Source organism: Molothrus aeneus, chromosome 20 (genome assembly GCF_037042795.1).
Source record: "Molothrus aeneus isolate 106 chromosome 20, BPBGC_Maene_1.0, whole genome shotgun sequence".
NCBI lineage: Eukaryota > Metazoa > Chordata > Aves > Passeriformes > Icteridae > Molothrus > Molothrus aeneus.
The window spans coordinates 4,274,505-4,293,726 of record NC_089665.1 but is presented as its reverse complement, the minus strand read 5'-3'; the positions used below and the strand labels follow the sequence as shown (position 1 = coordinate 4,293,726).

At 50.6% G+C, this 19,222-nt stretch overlaps 3 protein-coding genes across 3 annotated transcripts; 1 reads left to right on the top strand and 2 right to left on the bottom strand.

Moving 5' to 3' along the window:
• Nucleotides 1-91: 91 nt before the first annotated feature.
• On the bottom strand, nt 92-9,836 carry NUP88 (nucleoporin 88). Its single transcript, XM_066563678.1, has 17 exons — nt 9,600-9,836; nt 8,951-9,120; nt 8,208-8,333; nt 7,897-7,983; nt 6,841-7,017; nt 5,774-5,957; nt 5,212-5,362; nt 4,501-4,599; nt 4,289-4,379; nt 3,851-3,952; nt 2,810-2,968; nt 2,353-2,478; nt 1,794-1,859; nt 1,505-1,585; nt 1,076-1,202; nt 598-716; nt 92-292 (listed from the first exon to the last, which is right to left on the bottom strand). Exons 1-17 carry the CDS (start codon nt 9,834-9,836, stop codon nt 229-231), a joined length of 2,166 nt encoding a protein of 721 aa, XP_066419775.1. The 3' UTR covers nt 92-228.
• Nucleotides 9,837-9,928: 92 nt separating this feature from the next.
• On the top strand, nt 9,929-13,218 carry RPAIN (RPA interacting protein). The gene is made up of 7 exons (XM_066563641.1): nt 9,929-10,031; nt 10,415-10,594; nt 11,111-11,174; nt 11,657-11,771; nt 11,996-12,059; nt 12,133-12,267; nt 13,004-13,218. Exons 1-7 carry the CDS (start codon nt 9,954-9,956, stop codon nt 13,031-13,033), a joined length of 666 nt encoding a protein of 221 aa, XP_066419738.1. The 5' UTR covers nt 9,929-9,953; the 3' UTR covers nt 13,034-13,218.
• A 275-nt stretch (nt 13,219-13,493) lies between these two features.
• On the bottom strand, nt 13,494-18,179 carry C1QBP (complement C1q binding protein). Its single transcript, XM_066563640.1, has 6 exons — nt 17,933-18,179; nt 17,196-17,346; nt 16,797-16,884; nt 16,130-16,225; nt 15,364-15,486; nt 13,494-13,908 (listed from the first exon to the last, which is right to left on the bottom strand). The coding sequence occupies exons 1-6, from the start codon at nt 18,177-18,179 to the stop codon at nt 13,759-13,761; spliced, it is 855 nt and encodes a 284-aa protein (XP_066419737.1). The 3' UTR covers nt 13,494-13,758.
• Nucleotides 18,180-19,222: the final 1,043 nt, after the last annotated feature.

The window sequence follows — 19,222 nt, the reverse complement described above, 5'->3', positions numbered from 1 at the left end:
AGGAATTACCCTTTAACAAACACCCCAAATATGAAACACCTGCAGCACATCCCCTTCCATGACAGAAACAAAAACCACAGCTTATGAGGAGTCATATCAAAAGTATTTTATTTCACAATTCTTTACAAAATAATATGTAAAAGGTGTATTGTTCAACATACAAATGGTAAATATACAAGGGGAATACCAGGGCCAGGTAAAGCTCATCCAGCCCCTCTCCAGGACACGTCAGAAGTTCACATGGCTCCTGATGTCGTTGATCTGTTTCACCATCTCCCGGATGTGTTCTCCCCTTCAAGAAAAAATAACCCAAGTCAAAAGGCTGCACAGAGCTGGGGAGGAAGGGAAACACTTCAGCTGGTAGAAGCAGGAAGGGGAGCAGTGCCTGTCTGATCCCAGGCTGGGTTACAGACTCCCTGGGATCCAGCAGCAAAAAGCATTTCCATACATCTGCTCCAAGTGCTGCTCTCAGGAGCTGCACGTCCTGGGCTTCAGCCCCTCTGCCCCAGCATGGCTTAAATGACACCCGAGACACCTGACCTGAAGGTGAGCCAGGGCTCAGGTTCCTCCCTCAGGAGAAGCCCAGCTTGCACTTACTCCTCTCTCAGGACAGCCTGGATGCACTTGCTCTGGTAGGCACTGAGGCTGATGCTGGGCTTGCGGGGGCTGCGGCCCTTCTCCATCTGTTTCTGTTGGTATTCCTTTTTCATTTTCACCTGGGAGGAGAGAAGACAAGGCCCCTGTCAGTGCTGCTCCTGCCTGCCACAGTGGAAGCTTGTAAATTAGAGTGCTGTGTTGTACTGCAATTAATTGGTTCTTTTTGGGTTCAAATCTGTCTGCTTTTGCACTTCCCACGAAGAGAAGAACTGTCCCTGCCAGGCTGGGGAAGGGGGAGCTCTCTGAGGGCTTACAGTGTGTGCAAAGGTCCTGTCTGTATTACCACCAAGGGCCAAAGCCCCTTTAGTTCCTTGCTGCTCATTAACACAAGTACAGCATCGCTTTGTGGGCAGGACTCGTCTGTCAGCACTGAGGGAGGAGCTCAGTGACCTCCCAGCCTGGCCATTCCTCCTCTCACCTGTCTGATGGCATTGCTCAGGTGCTGCAGCTGGTCATGGATTGTCTGCAGTTCCTTCTTCATATCTTTTTCAGTGTCAGATAGAACAGGAAGCTGAGAGTGGAAACTCCGAAGGACTTTCTTCATCCTTTGAAAGCAAGAAATGTCTCTGAGTTAACATCCCTGGTACCCAGCTCTGCTCAAACACCTGGGCCATGCTGCCCAAGTCTCAGGGGCTTCACCTTCCCCTTCCAGCTGTCTCAGTGCCATTTCTGAGCAGGGGCTGGCTCAGGCTGGGCCTGCAGACAGATCACACCAAGCCCCAGCACAGGGAATTGCAGAAGCCCAGTTTTGTAACTAAGCAGTGCAGCAGCTCCTGCCCACTCTGTTCTACAAACTCTGTTTAACATCAGGTGGTGTGAGGTGAAATAGAGCCCTGTGTGCACTCACCTGTTCATGATGTCTTCTTGCTTCTCTTTGGCTTCCTCATACTTGTCAGCCAAGCGCTCGGCCATTTCCCGCAAGCTTTTCCTTAAGGTGAGGGAGAAACAATTCCTTACTTAGATCCACACACGGGACAAGCCAGGGTGTGGGGAAAGGACAAGGAGGCTGAAGAAGGCAGCTGGAGGAGGGAGCAAACCTGCAGGCTGGGAATGCCTTCACTTGTCACCTGTTCCAAACCACCAGAGGTGCATCACTCCTGAGGTTTGACTGGATCTAGGAGACAGGCTCTACTCACCTCTCCTCTCGACAGTAATTCAGATCCTCCAGTTGTTTCTTTTTCTGTCCCCACAGCAGCTTCACTCTGAAGTAAACACATACCAAAAAAAAAATCAAACCACTTGCAACCAGGTGAATCAGGCTTTACACCACAGAGAAAATCCTGGGAGTGGGAAGAACTAAAGACACTGAAAAGGGAGCACTGAGAAAAAACTCCCTTTTTGTCCTAACTGTATAGTGTAAATAACTGACTATGATTTGAAGCAGCAGAGACTTAAGGCAATTTCCCTTTGTCAGGATTAGTGCTGAGGTCAGACTTCCTGCCACCCACAGGCCCAGGCAGGCAGACAACACCATGAGAAAAGCATTTTATCTGTGTGTGTTTACCATTTTCTTCTTCCCTTATAAGCCACCACAGAGATCAGCTATTAAACTCATTCCTGCTTTTCCTGATAACTTAGTTTTAAGTTCTGGTATTCATTGTTAGTTTTACATTTACTCATTCACCAGGATCAGACCCACAGTGCTGCTGTGTCACAGAGACATGCCAGCACATTTTCATGAGAGTTTTGCATTACCTTTGCTGAATCTCCTCCTTTGCCAGGTCCTGTTTCAGTATATATTCCTCTCTGAACACCTGGGTGGCTCTGCTGAGGAGCTGAAGGCATTCTTCAGGGGGAGGAGCAGCATCTTTATCTGCAGATCTTAAGATTGAGATTTTTGCCATCTTACTAATATGTTCCTTTGGAAGGCTAAACCACTTCCAGTGTTTATGGTAAACCTCGGGGGAGGGGGGGTGTTATGAAACTGAGGGATTACAATGAAATCCCTTTGACACGAGGAAATCCCAAGGTAGCTTAAGATACTCCAACCCCAATGGGCCAAGCAATGAGAACCTCATCAGCTGAGGGCAGCCCTGCTCTGAGCAGGGGCCTGGAGCCAGAGATCCCCTCCCAGCCTGCACCATCACTGGGCTGGTGCAGGAACTGGCCAACACCCAGTGTTCCCTCTGCAGGTGCCCCAGGTTCTGCTCACTTGAGGTGCAGGGGGTTGGCAGAGCTGCGCTGCAGGATGCCCTGGATGTGCTTCTCGAAGGAATGCTCTGCCTCGGCCACGATGCGCAGCGGGGACACGGCCGGCTCCTTGTCCTCCCTGGTGCACAGCAGGGGAGGGGAGGCAGGGTGCACGGTGCTCCTGCACACAGCAGCACAGGGAACACAGTCACACCCCTGACACTGAAACAGGCCACAGCTCCCTCACTGGACTCCTCCACTGGGGAGCTCCTGGGTCACTGCAGCTCTTTCAGTGATGTGGTAAATCCAGCCCGAGCAGGGCAGGCAAAGCTCACAGCCCCACACCTGTTTGGTCACAGCTCAAACTAGCAAGGATCATAAATATCCTTTGGCCTAAGGAGAAGAAAGTTCCAGAACAAGGCAGGCAGGCACTGGAACAGCAGCATGACCTTCTCCACTAAGCGCCCTGCCTGGTCACTGCCCACCTGTGTGGAAACAGTGAAATAAATAAAAGATCTCCAGGAGAACCTGATGTTAACACTGGCTCTGCTGATCCTACCTTAAACCTCTCCTACCTTAAACAGTGTCCTGCAAAAAATAAGCTGAAAACAGTGTCACCCCCTCAAGGTGTTCATTTCATTGTGCAAATGCACATTTACACCACTCTGTATCTTTGCCACCACCTCCAAATAAAGTAACTGGAAGCACAAACAAAAATCCTACTTCTGTTTTTCCCCTTTCAGGCACACAACTCAGCAGCCCATTAAGAATATCAACACTACTGAAAAACCCCAACAATACCATCAAGAACATTTTTTTGTCCTAATACTCACTAAAAGTGACCTGATTAATTATATCCCTACAAACACCTCATCAGCAGTAGGTAAGTGCTACAGTAACACTTCAGTGCTCAAACAGGGAGTGTTCAGAAAGCAAAACTTCATGGAGTGTCCTAAGAGCTGCAGAAGCCTGGGGTGAAACAATCAAAGAGTAATTGAAAAACAGGAATATCCTTTTTTGGTCCTTCCCATGCAGTCATGGACTTCAACTGAGAACCACATACAAGAGAGGCCTTGTAATGCACTCATAGCTGTTGGTGATGCAAATCATGGTGGGCCCCAGGACATCAGAAACGATCCAAAATCCTCTAATTGGAGCAGGCTGCCTGAAGGGAAGAACACAAAAATTACCCAGTCAGGAAAGTTCTTTATTCCTTAAATTGTGCACATTCTACTCTTTTGGAAATGCTCCAAGGTCAGGTAAATGGAAGTGAAAACTTCTGCTGATCTGACAAGTGATTTTCAGACAGTAACACAAGAATTTAAGCTAGTACCCTAACTGTGCAGAAAGAATCCTGATACACCAATTGCTCAATTGTACTGTTTGAAATCTTTTGAGCTTACTTTAATGGCAAGAATGCAGCAAAAGATAACAAATCATAAATATTTTCCATAGCAAGTCCCCAACTTGAAAGCAATTGAGAAGGAGTTTGGTTTTTTACCTGCATGGCAGTGGTTTTGTACAAAGAATATGTTCAACAAAGCATTTCTGTTCTGCTCCCAGCTCTTGTAAACTGTCTTTGTCTTCCTCATCTACAAGGAGACATGCCAGGATGCATCAGATCCACTCTGCAGGGTGAGGGAATCAGTAGTACCTGCATCCACCAGTCTGTTACTGGTGGATGTTCATCTGTTCCCCACTTTTCTCACTCACCTGAACCAAGGAATTTGTGTAGTTTATTGATCCATGTCAAGCCCACACTGTGGACACCAGCTTCGTGTGTGCAGTGGTATCTAGAGGGACATTTGGGATCTGAAATTGAAGCAGAAAATGTCAGAGATGGGCAGTGAACTGAGAAAAACTCACCCTTCACACCTGCACTGCTGATCCTGTGTATCAACTTAAGTGTCCAGGCAGCTTTAACATCTTGGTGCAAGCACCAGAAACAGAGATACATGTGTTAGAGTCTCACACACTGCTGAGTTGTTTTGAACCTATCACACCACATTGCATCACTCAGGTAGGTTTCCAGTGGCAGATTATTAAAACCAGCAGATCAGCATTCTGACAGGCTGCTTGCTGCTCCCAAACACCCAAACACTTTGTCCTGCCCCCAATTCTATGGGATAAGCAGGTCCTTCCCTCAGGATCACCCTCCCCACAGCACTCCCTTACACTCACAGGTCAGCACAGATGCAGAAACTTCTGCTTTATAACCTTCAGATGACAGGATTTAGTACTGACCATGTGTGATCTACACTGGAGCCCCTGCCAGGCTTGCTCTTTCCACAGCTTTATTGAGGGCATCAGGCAAATCCTTACTCTGATCCCCCTGTTTGTCTGACACTGATGAAATGTGCAAATGACTGGATCCCAAATGTGTGCCACAATAATAATAAAAAGCCACAAGCTGAACAGCCCTACCTCGGTGCAGCTTGATTGGGCAAGAGAAGTCAGACTCCAAAGGATCTTCCTCGTCTCCTGTTGCCAGTTTCAGTGCAAGTTCCAGCTCAACACATTCAAACACGTACAGGGAAGGAATAAGATCAGATCTGGGGTCCCAGGACTTCTCTGACTGTAAAGAGCATTGAATTCTTCTGTCAGACATCATTTAAATAGGAATGCCAACAAAAATAGCATCAAGAAAGCGTTTTAAGTTTTAATTGTCAAGGAATGTAGTTCAAGTTTACTTTAAAAAAATTAACTCAAACCCAGGGTTTCTTAGAAAATCCTCCTTAAATTAGATCCTTAAATTTGATCAAAAACTGATCTACTATCAGGGTACACAGGATTGAGATTTAAAATAAAAGTGTCAGGGAGCCACAGGGACTGGCTGAAACAGGAGAAAGATTCACTGCTTCATTCCTAAAGAATGCAGCTTTGGCACTTGGCACACACTTTGAGGCATCCCGCCACCTTGCAGCAAGAACTTGGATGAAAAAAACCAAAATACCTACAAGAAAAAAACCAAAGCAAGAGAAGGTACCTGCTCATCATCCTCCTCTCCATCCAGCACCACGCAGTGGTAGAGCATGCCCGCCTCGGTGGCAATGACCAGGATGTTGGGCACGCAGGGCAGGCACAGCACGGCGCAGGCGTCGTAGCCGTAGTTGTCCTCGGCAGCCGGGTGCATGGGCAGGGGCCCCAGCAGCTTCCCCGGGCTGCCCGTGCTGCAAGGAACGGGGTTGGGTTTGCCTCAGCCCACGGCTGCCAAACAGTGCTGGGAGCTCTGAGTCCCACTGCGCTGCTGCAGACTGCAACTCTGACCTGCAGCTCCTTGCTGGAGATCTCAGAGGGGAAATCAGAGCTCATTTTATGCTTTGAAAGCAACCAAAGCTACACTGCAAAAATTCACGAGGAAACATTTTCATGGAAGTCTCAAGTTAATGATTACTCAACTGGTTCTTGCACTTCACATGCAGCATTTTGTGTTGTGGCATTTCTTTGGGCAGAACTTTAGATGGACTAAGGCCATCTCACTGCCTGCAGACAGATCTCCTCACAGTGCTGTTTCTAACCCAAGTACCACACTCTTTAATATTCAGCTACACAAGATCTAACTTTCAAGTCTTGCACCATCTTCTCCGTTTTCTAAATTCCTTCTTGTATCATGTTTATATTTTTGATTAATCATTTCCATTGCAGAACAGCCTGTGAACTCCCTATGCTCTTCAAATATTTATTTTCCTAGGATATCCCTGGCTCAATAAGCCTCATCCAAAGCTAAGGATGTCTGTGCCACAAAATACACTGAACAGCCTTAGACCCACTGATCTTTTTACAGCCCTGTGTCTTCATATCAGATTGCTGGTGGTAAATAATGCACAGTGCATTCTGAGCAGTGCAAGCTGCACCCATAGTGTTTGGATGAGAAAGAATGACACGCTGGTTTTGGATTCCAGTCTGTCAGCACTGCCACAGAGACAGAACAGGCTGCAATACAAGAAAACTCAGCCCAGCATCCCTCACAGAGTCCCAGCCAAGCTGAGAGGTGACTCTCACCCCAGCACTGTACACCCAAGCACCCCACGAGCCCTGGGGGTCAGACCCTACCTCTGGAGCAGGCTGACGTAGGTGAGGAAGGTCTCTCCATTCTCATAGAGGATGTACAGGGGGTAGCCCAGCACCTCCTCGCTGCCGCGCTGGCCCAGGACGTGCTTGGGCACCGGCACCTGCGGCCCGAAGTCGAAGGCCACGGCCGTCTCGCCCAGGGACGCGGTGTAGGCTCTCCTGGCACAGGGCACAAGCAGCTGGGCTCAGCAAGCACTGAGAGCACAGAGTGCCACCTGCTCCTGAGGGCTGTGCTGCCAAACCCCTGCCCAACCCCATCCCACCCACCCCTGCCAGCTACAACAGGCTGTAAGGGACACATCAGTTCTGCAGTGCCCCCACAGCTCCAGAGACACGGGAGGGGTTCTGGTGCTTCCTGTGAGGGACGCCACTCTGTGATGCATGAGTTCTGTTTGCAACCAGGCCACGAGGGACATAAAAAGATAATCTATTTTCTACATTCCTCATTCAAAAACCCCTTCCTAAAGTCAATGTGTGGTTTTCAAGCTGCTACTCTGACAAACACTTGACTGTACAGTTTGTCACCACTTTGCTTTAGAAGGGTGGGGGAGAGGAAAGGGAGAGGAAAGAAAAGAAGAGAAAGTAAGGGAAAGAAGGAAGAAGGGAAAGAAGGGAAGGAAGGGAAAAAAGGGAAGGAAGGGAAAAAAAGGGAAGGAAGGGAAAAAAAGGGAAGGAAGGGAAAAAAAGGGAAGGAAGGGAAGGAAGGGAAAAAAGGGAAGGAAGGGAAAAAAGGGAAAAAAGGGAAAAAAGGGAAAAAAGGGAAAAAAGGGAAAAAGGGAAAAAAGGGAAAAAAGGGAAAAAAGGGAAAAAAGGGAAAAAAGGGAAAAAAGGGAAAAAGGGAAAAAAGGGAAAAAAGGGAAAAAAGGGAAAAAAGGTGAAGGGGAGGGAAAAGTGTAGGTACTCTGCTATGAAGAATTGCTAGCACTACAGAATTCATATGAGATTTTCAGGCATATTTATCACTTATTCATTAAAAACACAACTGAGAATGCTGAGTATTTTGCAGAAGCATTTCAGAATACAAGAAGCCACACCAACCCTGTTTTGATGGTAAGAGTCTCCTCCTCGGTGTCTGAAAGCACAATCACTTTGATGGGTGTGTGAGGCACCTTCAGACTGTAGAACCTGGGGGAAAGAAACAGCAGCCATGCTCACTCTGCTGGCAGTGCTGCACATTCCCTGCTGACACAGGAACATCAGCCACTCACTCTGAAATTCCCCCCATCCTACTTTTTTATTGCTAACTCTGGTAAAAATGGCAGGATGCAAATACCCAGTGACAAACTAAGGCTGGACATGACAAAAAAAACAAACCACACTTTGAAAAATCAGCCACAAATGGGGCTTACCTGATGGTGTTATCTGATGTCAGGAGCACAATGTGGGGTTCCATGGTGTCACAGGGGTACCAGGCTGCATGCTTTAGGGTCAGGGAGGTTGAGCTGGTGAAGAACCGCTCCGCAATAGGAATGGTGCTGGAACACAGAGCAGAGACTTGCACTGGGACCAGAAACACAAAGCTACTTCTAAAGGGAAGCAGGGGCAAGAAGAGCTAGAGACACAATGAAAAGCTTTCAGAGTCTTTATCTGCACTACTCTGAAAGTTGGAAAGCAGCTGTAAATTGAAGGCCTCTGTTATTTCCCCCCAAATGTCTGCTTTTAGCTGCCACAGCTGAAAGATCCCAGAGAAGCTGCCCCATCTCTGGACATGTCCAAGACCAGGTTGGGCAGGGCTTGGAGCAACCTGGTCTAGTGGAAGGCATCCCTATCCATAGCAGGAGTTGGAACTTGCTGACCTTTAAGGTCTCTTCCAACCCAAACCATTCTATGATTCTGTGGAAAGCTACAGAATACTAGAGGAGCATCTTGCTCCTCAGCAATTGCAACAAGTTTAGAAGGTCATTTATTTGGGTTACTTGACAAGCAAGCAAGTATTTGAGCCACAATAGTTTATTTGTGACTGCCCTCCAACCCCAATACAACCTGTACCTTCCACCAGTGCCTTCTATATCTACCTAACTCCAAGAAAGGGAGGCTGTGGAGGAAGAGTGGCAGGACAAGGGTGTCATTATTCACCTGAGGTCTCACTCACCTGCAGTTCACCGTGGATTTCCCACCTTCAAACTCGGAATTCTTGCCCCAGCGCTTGGGCAGCTCCAGCACCATGAGCCCCTTGGTACCAATGAGCGCCACATGGTGCTGGGCAGGGCTCAGCAGCGTCTGGTGCACGTCGAAAAGGGGCGGGTTTATGCACAGAAGAGTCTGAAAACAGAAATGTTACAGGGAAGCGCATGCCGTTCGAAGCACTCAAACCAAAGTACAGCTCATCTTTATTTTGGATGGTGATTTACACGGCACGGAATGAGGCACAAAGCAGTGGGTTCCTTGGGGAAGGACACTCCAGGGCGGGCTGAGGGATGACGATGTTCCTTCAAGGAACAGACCCCCTCAGCCCCGTGCCCACCATGGCCCTCCTCCCCTCACAGCTCGCATCCCCCACATCCTCTCTGTCCCGTTTTTAACACTCCCCACACATCCCCACATCTCCTCACGCCCCTCTTCCCTCACGGTCCGCCCAGCCCCTCACACCCAGCCCCTCATCCCCTCACACCCAGCCCCTCATCCCGGCCCCCTCCTCCTCATCCCCTCACAGCCTCCCCCTTCCCTCACACCGCCCGCCCCAGCCCCTGCTCCCCTCCATCCCCTCAGCCCCTCCCGCCGTCGCCAGGCGGGGGCCGCACCTGGTAGCGGCCGAGCGCGGCGGGGTCGGTGCCGGTGCCGAGGCGGCGCAGGCCGATGGCGAGCAGGGCGGCGGCGGGCCCGTCCCAGAGCAGCAGGTCGGAGCCCAGCCCGCACAGGAGGTCGCGGAGCCGCGGCGGGCGGGGGGCGGCGGGCGCGCGCTCGCGGAGGCGGCCGAACAGCGCGTGCTGCGGCAGCGCCGCGCGCCACTGCTCCGCTGGGCCGCACTCGGCCGCCATCGCCCCGCTCGCCGCGCCGCCCTGACGTCACCGCCCGCGCGGCCAATGGGCGCCGCCGCCCGCGGACTACATTTCCCGGCGTGCCCCGCGGGCCCGGCGTGCTGCGGGTTCGGCGCGATGGCGGCGCCGGTGCAGGGCCACCGAGCGCGGTACAAGAGCCCGGGCGGGCCGCCCTGGAGAGAGACGTACCGCAGGGTGAGCGGGGAGCGGGCCGCGAGGGGGGGACGTGGGCTGTCTCCTCATCCGAACCCAGTTCGGTCCTCCCGGGGCTGGCCGCAGTGGTCCCGCTGGGGTGGGTAAACCGCGCCCCGTCCGAAACTCTCCCCTGACCGCGTCCCGAACGCTTTCTGCCAGCGCCCGGCGCTGCCCCCGCTGCGAGCTGTCAGCCAACTCCCCCGCAGCCCCTCCGGACATGGCCAGCCCTGGTGCCTCCCCCGTGTCCCGCTCAGGGATTCCCGGTCTCTCGGCCCTGTGGGGCGCACCCCCTCCGCCGTGTCTCACCTCCCAGCCCCGGTACCCCCGTGTCCCCCCGAGCGGGCGCTGACGGCCGCGGGCGCTCTCCCCTCCCGTCCCCACAGCGCTGCATGGAGCGGCTGAGGAGCAGCCGGGCCAAGCTGCTGGACCGCTACCGCCAGGCCGGGGATGGGGCGTGCGGGGCGGCCCCGGGCGCGCTGCTGGTGCAGGAGGTGATGGAGCAGGAGTGGCAGGAGCTGCGGGACAGGCTTCCCGGCCTCGGCGGAGAGCAGCCCATGGAGCAGGTCAGTGCTGGGTCCCCAGCCTCAACACCATGTGTGTGATACAGGAGTATCAAATACAGCTCCCTGCGGGTCTGACTTTAACTTCTCACTGGAGCTAACAAAACTCAGGAGCTTCAGGGTTTCCTGTTCTGCAGCTCAGGCAGGGTGTTGAGCTGTGAAAGTGCCTTTGGGCATGAGTGGGGAAATTCCTTTTTTCCTTCACAGCCTGTGGATCACAGCAGAGGGTTGATTTCCTCATCTGTGCTTTTTATAGCTGGTTGTCACTTCCCTCTTCTGAGAATGGAAATGAAACTTCAATGTCTTAAAAAGCAAGTTCTTGGACAGGCTGTACTTGGGTCTCTTCTGGCTGGCTCTGCATTTGTGTTTACAGTACACGTTGCTTCCCACAGTGCATGGGTTTGCAAATAGAGGGATTTACTAGACAGGAGAATAAGAGTGGATTTGTGTTGCTCAGTCAGGTGCTGGAAGTGAGAAAGTGGCTGGAATGGGAGGATCACTGTCTGGTTAATCTTTCAGGTGCTGGAGGACCCTGATGAGCTGGCAGTGCTGGAAGAGATCCAACGAGAACTGATCTTGCAAGGTAAGATCTTTACACATCTTCTGACTCCTGTTTGATGTGTAACTTCCTGGTAATGCAGAAGAGCCAAGGCTGCACTCCTTGTTTCCTGCAAACCACGTGATACAGGGCAAGAGCCTCCTTAGAAATCTTATTGAGGCTTTGAGGTATTGAGACCTCTTCTCACAGTTCTAAGAGTTTAAGTGGCATTTTAGCATCTGTGGGGGAGGCCAGAGAAACAGGACTAAGATCTGTTAGCCCTAGGAACCTTTACAAATCAATTCAGGATCTTTCTCAAGTGCTGATCAGAAAGACCCATATGAGACGAGCTGAGCCACAGAAAAAAAACGGATTAGCAGGAATGATTTCACCAAGCATACAAATCTGAGCCAGAGGAGTAAAAGTTCTTAGAAACTCATATCCAGCCCAGCCTGCATCAGCCCAGCAGCTCTGCCTGTGCTGCCCAGCAGGCCCTGAGGGTGCTTTGCTGTGCTGTGTCGTTGCAGAGCAGTTGGTCATCGAGGAGTACGAGCGGAGCCTGCGCTTCGATGAGGAATGTCTCAATGCCATGCTGGACGGCCTGGATGCCTCTGACAGGGTCATCTGCCCTGTATGTAGGAAGTAAGAAAGCCTTTGGCATTGGAATCAGATTCCTCACTCTCCTGCAGCAATCTGGGCTTAGAAATGTGCAGAGAAAGGCTGCTGTTCATTTCAACAACATAGAAATGCCTGAGCAATGATCTGAATCTAATGGGGGGAGTGTGTTGGGTTGGTTTTTGGGGTTTTTCTTGCTAAGATCTTCCCTTGTTCTGGGTGTCATGATGCTCTTTGTTTGCTCTTCCCAGGAATAACCTGACTGTGAAGGCTCACTTGGTTTGTTGCCAGTGTGGATTGCACATCAGCACACAGGTGAGCTGCACTACACATTGTGTGTGGCATCCCAGACAGGAACTCCAGCTGACCTTTAATGAATTATTCTCAGGATATGACAGAAGGGAAGCTTCGGTCCCTGCTGGAAAGCACCTTGACAGAGCACAGTCAGAGGTGCCTGCACAGCCCCGAGTTCACAGTCACCAGTGGCATGGAGGAGGAAGCCAGTCTGCTGATGAGCTGCCCTGTGAGTGCAAATGTCAAGTTCCTGGAAAGGATCACTGCTTGGGTCCATGGCTCAATTACATAGGCAGAAACCACAAGTCTGTTGATCTCTGGGTTTGTGTGGCTGTTTTTTCACAAAATTCCTTGGAAATGGCTTTACCTTTGACCACCAGTAACCATAAAAGAGAAATTTCAAAGTACACACCTTTAACTGCTGGATTAGGGAATCTTTCAAGGACCTGTCAAATTTAGTGTCCTAACTTTAGCCAACAACTTCTAAGTCTTGTGTGCACAATCTGATCAGATAAGTGGTTCATGAAGAAAAGTTTTAAAAATTATTTGTTTAAACCTCCTGAAAAACTTCATCCAGATGTCTCAGAGACCACACAGCAGCCCTTTGGCTCAAGCCAGAGCTGGTGCTTGCTTTGCTATGTAAAACCAGTGGGAGGTCAGTGCTAGGGGCAGAGCATTTCAAATAGAGCCATGGAATTGTTAAAGTTGGAAAAGACCCCTAAGATCAAGTCCAGCCATTCCCCCAGCACTGCCAGGGCCACAACTATGCAATGTCCCCAAGTGCCACATCTAGATGTCTTAAATCTCTCCAGGGATGGTGACTCCCCCACTTCCCAGGGCAGCCTCTGCCAGTGCTCAACACCTTTTTTGTGAATTTTTTCCCCCTTTAATCAATAGTTTTTCCTGTTCAAATAGTTTTGAACTTTATACATTAACACAGTTCTCTGTTCAACTTTCTTGTGAAGGTCTGTGACTCCTGGATGATTCTCCTCTAAGGTGATTCAGCTGCTGCTTTACTTCTGGAAAACTTCAATACTAAACTTCACCCAGAGCTGCTAGGACTCTTTTGTACTCTTTCTAACTGCTGTGTCAAAAAGACACTGCAAAAGGCACAGGATTGCCTTGACCTGCACTTTTAACCACACAGGACATGTTTTGAAATAAATATATATTTAGTTTATTTTGGCCTTGGTGTTGTCTTTAATACTACATCAGTGATCTCACAGCTTATGTTGGACTTCAGCTTTGAGTTTAAATGAACCTTAAATAAATTAACTAACTAACTTAAATAAACTTAAAACCTTCAAACAGCAATTGGAGGCACCAGTTTAAGTAGAAGTGCTCAACCATCACTGCCACAACTACTGTGAGCAGCTCTGGCAGAGAGAAACTCTGCCATCACTTTCATGGCAGCTCTGGTACAGCAAGAAGAAGAGAAACCACCCTTTTCAGTGATATGTTGAACAGTTTTTATTCTTCACATTCACTCTTAATTGTACAAAAAGCCCCATGCAGGGCGAGGCAATTCCGGCCTGTAGCACTGGAGAACTTGATTGGGGCTGCACCATCACTACAACTCCCCAAATCCAAATGAGCATCCTCCTTCTCCACCTTCCAAGTTACTTACTCTCTGTAACCACTGTGAAGATATTTTTGGGTATTGCTGGATGAAGCAGCACTGTGGAATACCCACACTTGAGGCTGAGATTCCTAGCCTGACCTACTGACATTTGACAAAGCTTTTAAGGTCTTCAAGGAATTTGATGTACTCCTGGTGCTCCAGGGCAGTGCTGAGCTCTATTAACTCATCAGCAAAGGTGTTGTCCACTCCTCTGTCAGCCAGGAAATCCATCAGGTGATCATAGAGAGCCTGGAGCAAGGAACAGAAACCTTCCTTAGTGGAACACGCCTGGGCAGGGGGGCATTAAAATGTCCCCTGGCAACTGGCACTTCTTCCCAGGAAAATCAGGCCCAGCTCCCACTGATGCCTTTCATAGTCTCCAGATTCTGCACTGCATTAGTGTTTAACTCTGAATTTCATATAAATTGTCAGCAAGTTCTCCTCACAGTTCAGTCACACAGAACAATCCTTTTCCAGCCCCAGAACCAAGGACACCACTGCAGCTTCAGGCCCAAAAAGTGCAAACAGCAAATTGAGGAGAGCAAACTGGGAGGATGGGACTGCATAACCTGGAGCTGGAATTGGACAATTAACGCCAATATGGAAATGGACTAAAACTTAGAAAAGTGTGAAAACTCATGACTCATCAACCATCTTGGGTGTAGCCCTGGCTGTGCTCTTGTACTGCCCAAGGTGTATCCTTTAAGGCCTTTTAATAAATCCCTATTTTATTCCTTTAACATTGCCTAGCCTCTGTTCTAGGCAGCCTCCCAAGGCACCACCCCAGGAGGACAGGCCTGACCTTGGGTGAACATTTGGACAGAAAGGGCCATGGAATAAATAATAAAAACCCAAACCCAACACTACAAATGAACTGCACCCTGGAGATGATCCCCAGACTGTGGAGTCAGGAGGGGAAGTGTGTCAAGGATGACACAGGCCAAGCTCTGCCTGTCCCTCTACCCAGGGGTGAACTAACACTTTGGAAGGTATCTGATGTACTGGTTTCTTTGAAAGGCTTAAATGTTACAGTCATGAACTTGGCTTTTTCCTTTACATACATATTTTAAATTAATTTAATGTCTTAGGGGAAAAAAAGAATAATCAGTGTGGGATGGTCTACAGCACACTGAGCAATTTTAACATGAATGCTTCTCAAGGGGATACACTCTAGCACTTCTCTTTCAGTTTTAAATATGACAGCCTCAAACTAAAAATTGTAGCTTTTGAAATCCTGGCATTGAGAACACAAGAACACACCGATTGTAGAGCGTATTTTTAGTGTTACAAGTCTAACAACACACCTGGAAAACCAGGACACAATGTATTTTTTCAGATACCACACAGATGCTTTTACCTACACATGGTGTCTGATAAGCCACATTGTTAAACACACATATCAAAAGATGTTTAACAAGTGTCAAAGCATTTCCAGAATGCGATTCCCTGCTGGGAAATCTGCCTATAAAATCTGGAAAGGAAGAAGATCCCCCTGTCTGTCCTGATTCCTGGTAATGCCACCAGCAGTGCACAACCCTGGGACCATGAGACACCCTCAGTCTGCAGCAGAACCAGCAGCTCAGGGGCAGAGCAGGGCCAGCCCCTGTCTCAGACACCCTGACAGGTTTAATTCCCAGCCCAGGAGCAGAGGGACAGCCAGGTGAGGTGAGCTGAGAGCCCTCTGTGGCCTTGAACAGCACCTACCCAGTCCAGGGAATCCGTGTTGAGGGTGTAGTTGGTGTCCTTCCAGTCAGCTTCTCCAGTGGGCTGGAAGCTGACCTCCCGAATTGTGAAAATATCACTTTCTTCCTCTCCTTCATGTCCAATCTGAGGCAGGAAAACAAATGGAAGGCATGCAATTAGCTGCAATTAGTGGGCACACTCAGCCAGCTCATCCCCAGGCTGGGAATAGCTCAGGAGAAGCCCCAAGGCCAGACAAGCTGTGCCTCTCCCCCCTCTCACCAGGTCTGTGAGGACAAGCACAGACATGCACAGAACTCAGAAAATCCTCTAAGCTTGTGCTGCCATGTAAATCAGAAGCCTGAACTTTACAAATATATAAAAACATAATATATAACTTCTGTGTGGTTCTACGTGTCTTCCCATGTCTGTCTCATCTTTGTCAGCCAAGACTGGCTGTTAAACATCTCCTGACATTTACAAAATAAACCACAAATACCAGTGTGAGCAAAAGCTCTCCATTTTATTTTCTCCCCTCCTTTTTTAATCCCTACTTCTTTACTGTAATTCAATAAAGAGCCCAATAAGCAACTGATCAGAAACACCAGTGCAGGATGTGAGGAATGCACATTTCCTCCCTACTATTCTTGCCAACATAAAGCTTTTTTTTTTTTTTTTTTGGTGATTAAGAAAAATAAAGAAATAAGAGGAGACTGGGCACTCTGCTGATTCAGAAAAGCAAGAGATTACAAAGAGCAGTTAAATCCAAGAGGGGCACAGTGATACTCACCTCATCTTCAGGGAAATGGCAGTCAAGGACAAGGGTCTGTTTTGTATCATCTTTTATGACTTCCACTACAAAGTTTGGAGTTGATGTAAGTTCAGGCTAAATGAGAGAACAGTTGCATCAGCACTGGAATCTGAACAGGAGCCAAAGCAACCACAGCCCAGCCCAGCCAGCACTGGGTATTCCCTGACACCTTCCACTATCCCAGGTTGATCCAAGCCCCATCCAGCCTCATCTTGGACACTTCCAGGGATGGGGCAGCCACAGACTCCCTGTGCCAGGGCCTCCCCACCCTCACAGGGAGCAATCCCTCACAATACCCAATTCAGCCCCACTCCCTGCCAGTTAAAGGCCATCCCCCTTTAACCTGTCACTCCATTCCTCTGTACAGTTTCCCTCTCCCACTCTCCTGTAGATCCTTTTTGAAGGTGCTAGAAAGTCTTGGAATTCCTCTAATTTCTCCTTATTTCTCCTTATCTCTGCCTTTCTGCAGCAGGGAGGAAGGGACAGGCAGCCCTGAAAATCTGCATTTTGTGACTTAAAGCTCCCAAATATCACACAAGGGGAAGAAAAAGCCTCAACACTTGAGGACAAGGCTCCAACTCCCCTAAGGTAAGATTCCATTTTTCATCTGTGTCCCAGCATTAAATGCACATCAAGGCTAAGTCACCTCCTGCTCATCAGGTTTCTGCTGCTCCTGCGTGTCCTCTTCAGCCGAGGGTGGGATGCTGTTATTGATGTTGAATGTAACCGTTATCCTGCACAAGAAAAAGAAACAATTCTTTTGAACACACCCCCAAAAATGCACTGCAGTCAAAAGACACACCTGGGAGAAGCTCCAAGTGCCCTCACTTTTTAAAGTTTTACCGAACTGTTATTTTTCAAACAGGAAGACCACGTGAAACTTTGTAACACAAAACACAGTAACAAAAAGGTGTGAAAAAAGTGCCTTTGGCCCAAAGTGGTCACACAAAGAGCCTTTGCAGGGTTTGGGCTGTGAGCACCGGGAGGAGCCTGGTCACTGTGACCCACCCTCGGGGGCTGGGGACCCTTCCCGCACCCCACTCACTTTTCCCCCGCGATCTTCCGCACCAGCTTGGCCTCCGTGCCGTGCACCTCGAGCTCCCACCCCCCGGAGACCTTGGGCAGGGACTTGTGCTTCTGGATCTTCTTCTCCTCCTGGATCTCGTCCGTCAGGAACTGCGCAAAGGCTTTGTCTCCTGGGGGGGAAAGAAAATGGGGTTAGGGAAAGAGAGGGATGAAGGGTGGGGGGTGAGTTCAGGGAAAGGGGTGTTGGAAAACGGGGTTAGGGAATGGATAGTTAGGGAAAGAGGGATAGGAAAAGTGGGGTTTAGGGAAAAGGAGGGTAAAGGAAAGAGGGGAGTAAGAAAAGGGAGGGTTAGGGAAAAGGGGAGTGGGGTTAAGGGAAGGGCAGGTAGGAAAAAGGAGTTTGGGGAAATGGGGGTTTGAACAAAAAAAAGGGGTTAGGGAAAGGGGGATTGGGGAAAAGGGAATTGTGAAAAAGGAGGTTAGGGAAAGGGGAGTAGGTGAAAAAGGAGGTAGCGAAAGGGGTACAGAGGAAAAGGGGGCCTAGGTGATGACCTAAGGGATTTAGGGAAATAGGTGGTTTAGTGAAAACGGGGATTAGGGAAAGGTGGGGTTGCCTTAAGGAAAGAAGGGGGGTCAGGGAAAGAGGGGCAGTAGGGAGAGCCCCCCCGCCCCACGTGCTTCCCAGAACGGAGCGGGTGCAGCGCACGTGTCCTCCCCGCGCCCTCCCAAGGGCGGCCCCGCTCCGTCCCCGCTCACCCTCGGTGTGCAGCCCGCCGCAGCCGCAGGACACGCGCCCGGCCGAGCCCCGCCGGGGCCGCAGCAGCGCCGTCCGCCCCGCGCCGCCGCCCAGCTGCCACAGCGAGCGCGCCAGGGCCGGTGCGGCGGCGGCGGGCGGCGGCAGCAGCGCGCGGGGGGCCGCGGAGCTGAGCGGGCGGCGCGGCGCGGAGAGCGGCGGGCGCAGCGCGGCGGCGGCGGCGGCGCGCAGGGAGCGGGCGAGGAGCATCGTGCGGGACCGAGCGGCGGCGAGGACGGCCCGCCCCGGAACCGCGCTCCGCTTCCGGCCCCGGCGCGCCCCGCGCGGGCCCTGAGCACCAGGGTTCGAGTCCCGCCTCGGCCGATAGGCGGGTTCGAGTCCCGGCCCCGGTGAGAGCCCGGGTTCGAGTCCCGGTTCGGCCGATAAGCGTTCGAGCCCCGGCCCCGGTGAGACCCCGGGTCCGAATCCTGGCTCAGGTAAGACCCCGTGTTCGAGTCCCGGCCCCGGTAAGACCCCGTGTTCGAGTCCCGGCCCCGGTGAGATCCCGGTTCGAGTCCCGGCCCCGGTGAGATCCCGTGTTCGAGTCCCAGCCCCTGTTAGACGCCGGTTCGAGTCCCGGCTCCGGCAGGACGGAGTGTGCCCACGGGGGGGCCTGGTTCCTGGGATTCCTGACAATGGAATGGGCAGGGATGGCACGGACACAGAACCCGTACAGGTCCCTTCTCGGGTGAATTCACAGACAGAGCTTTAGGAATGTGGGGGACGTGCACAGGTTTTATCTCAGACATCATCCCACTCCTAATTAGGACTGTCACTGTTCAGGCTGGAGCGTGGCAGTCTCCTCAGAAAAAGAAAAAATGAATGGTTGGGGGTTTTTTTGTGTATTTTAGAGGAAAGAGTGACTAAGGAAGCGTTTCCTGGCACCAAGCCTTGCCTTTGTCCAAAGGCTGGCACTGGTGCCTGCTATGGAGGAGAAGCACAGAAGGCTCATTTGCTGCTCACTGCAAGGCGGGAGCCGAGAGCATCTGCCCCACCCCATCAAATGGACACCACCCCATCTGCCCCACCCCATCAAATGGACACCACCCCATCAAATGGACACCACCCCATCTGCCCCACCCCATCAAATGGACACCACCCCATCAAAAGACCAGAATTTTAACTCCCAATTCCCCACAGGAATCTGAGCATTGCACATGTAAATGGCAGAGTCCATTCTGCACAAGAGGCACAGATTCACTGTGCTACCTTCACATCTTTAAGCCCAGACTGCTGACAATGAACACACTCCC